The sequence below is a fragment of the Cyprinodon variegatus genome, unplaced genomic scaffold (assembly GCF_000732505.1).
Source record: "Cyprinodon variegatus isolate N-32 unplaced genomic scaffold, C_variegatus-1.0 Scaffold700, whole genome shotgun sequence".
Classification (NCBI taxonomy): domain Eukaryota; kingdom Metazoa; phylum Chordata; class Actinopteri; order Cyprinodontiformes; family Cyprinodontidae; genus Cyprinodon; species Cyprinodon variegatus.
The window spans coordinates 428,630-432,712 of record NW_015151153.1 but is presented as its reverse complement, the minus strand read 5'-3'; the positions used below and the strand labels follow the sequence as shown (position 1 = coordinate 432,712).

Below are 4,083 nucleotides of genomic sequence, written 5' to 3'. Positions count from 1 at the left end.
TTAACTGTATGATCTGGTGAACTGTAAAGTGCCTTGAGATGACATGTGTTAAGAATTGGCGCTATAGAAATAAACTGAATTGAATTCATTAATAGCTATCAAAAAAATCTAAATTCCTTTGCACACTAACAGAACAGACAAACAGAATACAACTAAATTATATGATAGCTACTTAAAATCAGGCTAAAGAAACACTTTTCCAAACCAAAATGTGTCATCGTAAACCTTAAGAAACAAATAAACCTGCATTAAAAAAAGCATATTAGAATAGGGTGAAACCTCCAGAGATTTGATCTACTGTTTAGTGTTTCCACTTGACCTCCAATCAGTACAGCAGGCTCATAAAAACCATACAAAAACGTGTATCCTTAAAAATAATAAAACTTTGAACTTAAAATTATGCTATTTTGATTAAAACAGGCTTGCAGTGTATTTACTGTGAAGTCACAAAATATTTAGCTTGAGTGCAAGTGATGCTATTTCATAATATCACTCGAGTAAAATTAAAATCATTTTGCAGTAAAACGCCTCCTAAAAAAATCCTACAAATGGAATAAAAGTATGTAAGCTGTTGCAGAACTGGAGAGCTCCTTCAGTGACACACTGCTGCACCCTAAATGCACCAGGGAGCGTTATCACAGATCCTTCCTCCCAGCAGCTGGAAGACTTTATAACCACCACTGTTCCCAAGAAACTCAATGAGTTGTTACATTCATGCTGATTCTGCAGTTTCTACCTTAGTCAGTTAAATAACATGCTGTTGTCATTTCCACATCTCTGATTGTAAAAATGTCCACAGCTGTTTATTATTTACTCTCCAGATACAGAACATTTACATTGTAAAAAAAAACACTGTACAGTACAGTTTCTTATTTGTTTATTTATTTAACTCTGTCACACATTCTGTTATTTCTATACACTTTTCGAGGTCCACATTGTGTGACCACTTTGCTGCTATAACCTTTCGCTGCTGTAACACCACAATTTCCCCATTGTGGGACAATAAAGAGATTTTCTATTCTATTCTATTCTATTCTATTCTATTCTATTCTATTCTATTCTATTCCTCAGATATTAGTAGTAACTACACATCTCTATTCAATCTTTGCCAAGAGTTGAATGAGAAAGTATTTTCTATGCAATATCTGATCAAGAAAGGCAATGCAATTAGTATAACCACATATTAAGAACACATTAATATCTGATAAGTGTATTTGAGTCTTAATAATGAAAGTAGTTCCGTTTTTAAATAAAACAAGTAAAAAAAAACAAAACAGCGGAATGACCCTTTACTCAGATCGGCGGCGGAAGCGCCGAATCGGACACTAACTTCAGGCTAATCGCTGCGTCCATAGATATCTATGGCTGCGTCCATACTTGACTTACAGTAAACATCCACCCGGTTGAATTTAGCTGTTGTTTATTTATCCCTGCTAATCCCATTTCTAACTTAAAACCTAGTTTTGTTTTGGGGGTAAACCCCTTCGATGTGCTTCGTTGAACGGTGTGAAACAGCGCGGAAGTCTCCGCCCATTTTCAGAGGTAAACAAATAATACACGTTCGTCATCCGAGCTGTTGGAGCTGCCGTGACCCTCTCGCTTGTTTTCTTCGTCTCTAAATGGAAACAGGCGACGTCTGAGGATGAACTGTCGCTCGGAGGTCCTGGAGGTGACGGTGGAGGCCCGGCAGGTGGAGGAAGCTATGCTGGCCTTACTGCACACCATCCTGCTGCATCGAAGCACAGGCAAGTTTCACTACAAGAAGGAGGGCACCTACTCCATAGGCACCGTGGGCACACAGGACATCGACTGCGATTTCATCGACTTCACCTTCGTCAGGGTGTCCTCTGAGGAGCTGGACAGGGCCATCAGGAAAGCGGTGTCTGAATTCAAGGTAATGATGTGGCTTTGGTGTCTGATTATGGGCTGTCATGTTTGAGGAGGAGGCCTGTAAATGCTGATTATGATGTGTTTGTCCTGATCTATCTCTATAGTTATGCTGCTATAGGCTTAGACTGCTGGAGGGCAAAGGGATCCCTTTTTCATCATTCTATCTCAATTCTCTCACTCTGCAGAATCTGTTAGTTCAACCTCTAACATTCTGCTGCTGCTATCAACAAAATTCTTTATAGATGTTGGAGTTTAGTCTGTTTTCCAGTGTAGTCCTGTTTCTCTGACTGTGACTGGCTGGATGTGCTCTCTTCATCCTCTGACATGGGAGCTGGCTTGGAGCTCGTCTGCCTGGCTGTGCGTTTCCTGGACAGGGCCGACAGGGCCGCCTTTTTTTTTGTATCTCTGCTTCTGTCTCCTTGAACCCCAGTCGGCCTCAGCAGATGGCCGCTCACACTGAGCCTGGTTCTGCTGGAGGTTTCTTCCTGTTAAAAGGGAGTTTTTCCTCTCCACTGTCGCTACAAGCATGCTTAGTGTGAGGAATTGCCTTCGAGTCATGAGTCGGTGGAATCAAATGGTTTTCTTTAGATAGGAAACTTTGAATCAATGATCTGTTGAACTGTAAAGTGCCTTGAAATTACACATGTTGTTAATTGGCGTCATAGAAATAAACTGGATTGTTTGTTTTTCCTGCAGGATGCTTTGAGCAGCGACGGCATGGGGCAGATCTCCCTGGAGTTCTACCAGAAGAAGAAGTCTCGCTGGCCCTTCTCCGACGAGTGCATCCCATGGGAGGTGTGGAGCATCAAAGTCAACATGGTCAACCTGGCGAACGAGCAGGAGAGACAGATCTGCAGGGAGAAAGTGGGCGAAAAGCTGGGGGAGAAGGTGATCAACGTGGTGGAGGTCATAAACCGTCATGAATACCTGCCAAAGATGCCCACCCAGTCTGAGGTGGGCAATGTTTTTGACACCAGCCTGAAGGACGTCCAGCCATACCTGTATAAGATCACCTACCAGATCACTGACTCTCTGGGGACCTCAGTGAGCACCACCATGAGGAGGCTGATAAAAGACACCTTGGCCCTGTGAGGGGCCCCTCTGTGGCGTTCTGAGGGGCCCCCCTGTGCATCACTACCTGCTTACGTTTGAGAGTTCTGTCCTGCTGCAGCTTTGAAGCTGCGTTTGTCATCACCAGTGTAAAGATCCGCTGTGATTCTTTTCATTTTTCCAATAATTTGTTCCTTATTATGAAGATTTCTTTGCTCTAAAATCATTTAACCACCGTCTGTAAATAGTGTCGATTTTCTTAATAAAATCCTCAATCTCATCAAACTTTACCTAAAGACTGAAACAGATAAAGACAGAAAACCGGATTCTTTTCCAAAACGGTTAAAGGTTGACTTTGCTCATCTATTAAAAAAAACCCAACAAACTTCCTCTGCGTGTGTTTTCATGGTGAATCTGACCTTAGAAGTGAGAACAGGATTTCCAGTTTGTGTGTGTGTTTTGTTTTTTTCCATATTATAGCTATCACATCCTAAGTTCACCCCCTGGTTTCCAGTCACAGTGTGTCACGGTGTCCCACAACCTGAGAAACATCCTCTGCAGGGTTAAAATGTCTGCCAACAGGAAAACAACACGTGGAATTACTCTGCGTCCAAATCAGAGCAGGCCTGCACAGATATTAGCTGCCCGATTAACATCTAGTTTGTTTTTAAATACAGGAAACAGCAGCCGAATACAAAGAAGAGATTTTAAGCTGGATGTATGACTTATTTACATTTAAACTTACCTAAAACCTCGAAACAGCTTTTACTAACAAACATCGGATGAGTCAGGATTGTTACGTTTTGGCCACTTTTATCTAAGACCTTCACTGCAAAAAATGTAAACCTAAGAAAATCAGTTTTTCTTCAAATAAGTGCATTTTTTTTCTTGGATTGAGGAGGTAAGTGAGACACTTTGCCAATGGAGCAATACAATTTATATTTAAAATAAATAAAAAAATACAATTGCTTTGTCTCATTTCAAGTGAATTTTATGTAATTATCTTAATTTAAAGCCATAGGGAAACTGTTCCAACCGTTGCATTTCTGTATTCTCCTGAGTGGTGCACGACTTTACACGAGTGAATAAAGTGAATGTGATTGGTTGTTTATCAAGGGGGTGGGATTGTTGTGGTGGAAGGTT

At 41.1% G+C, this 4,083-nt stretch overlaps 1 protein-coding gene across 1 annotated transcript; it reads left to right on the top strand.

The window, feature by feature from the left end:
- Positions 1 to 1,363: 1,363 nt before the first annotated feature.
- atg101 (autophagy related 101) lies at positions 1,364 to 2,990 on the top strand. Its single transcript, XM_015394619.1, has 3 exons — positions 1,364 to 1,542; positions 1,630 to 1,894; positions 2,587 to 2,990. The coding sequence occupies exons 2-3, from the start codon at positions 1,643 to 1,645 to the stop codon at positions 2,980 to 2,982; spliced, it is 648 nt and encodes a 215-aa protein (XP_015250105.1). The 5' UTR covers positions 1,364 to 1,542; positions 1,630 to 1,642; the 3' UTR covers positions 2,983 to 2,990.
- Positions 2,991 to 4,083: the final 1,093 nt, after the last annotated feature.

Bases quoted from the DNA above. Each gene is read 5' to 3' on its own strand.
- atg101 (XM_015394619.1), top strand. From the start codon at position 1,643: ATGAACTGTCGCTCGGAGGTCCTGGAGGTGACGGTGGAGGCCCGGCAG. The intron at 1,895-2,586 runs GTAATGATGTGG...TTTTTCCTGCAG, and splicing joins AAGCGGTGTCTGAATTCAAG to GATGCTTTGAGCAGCGACGG.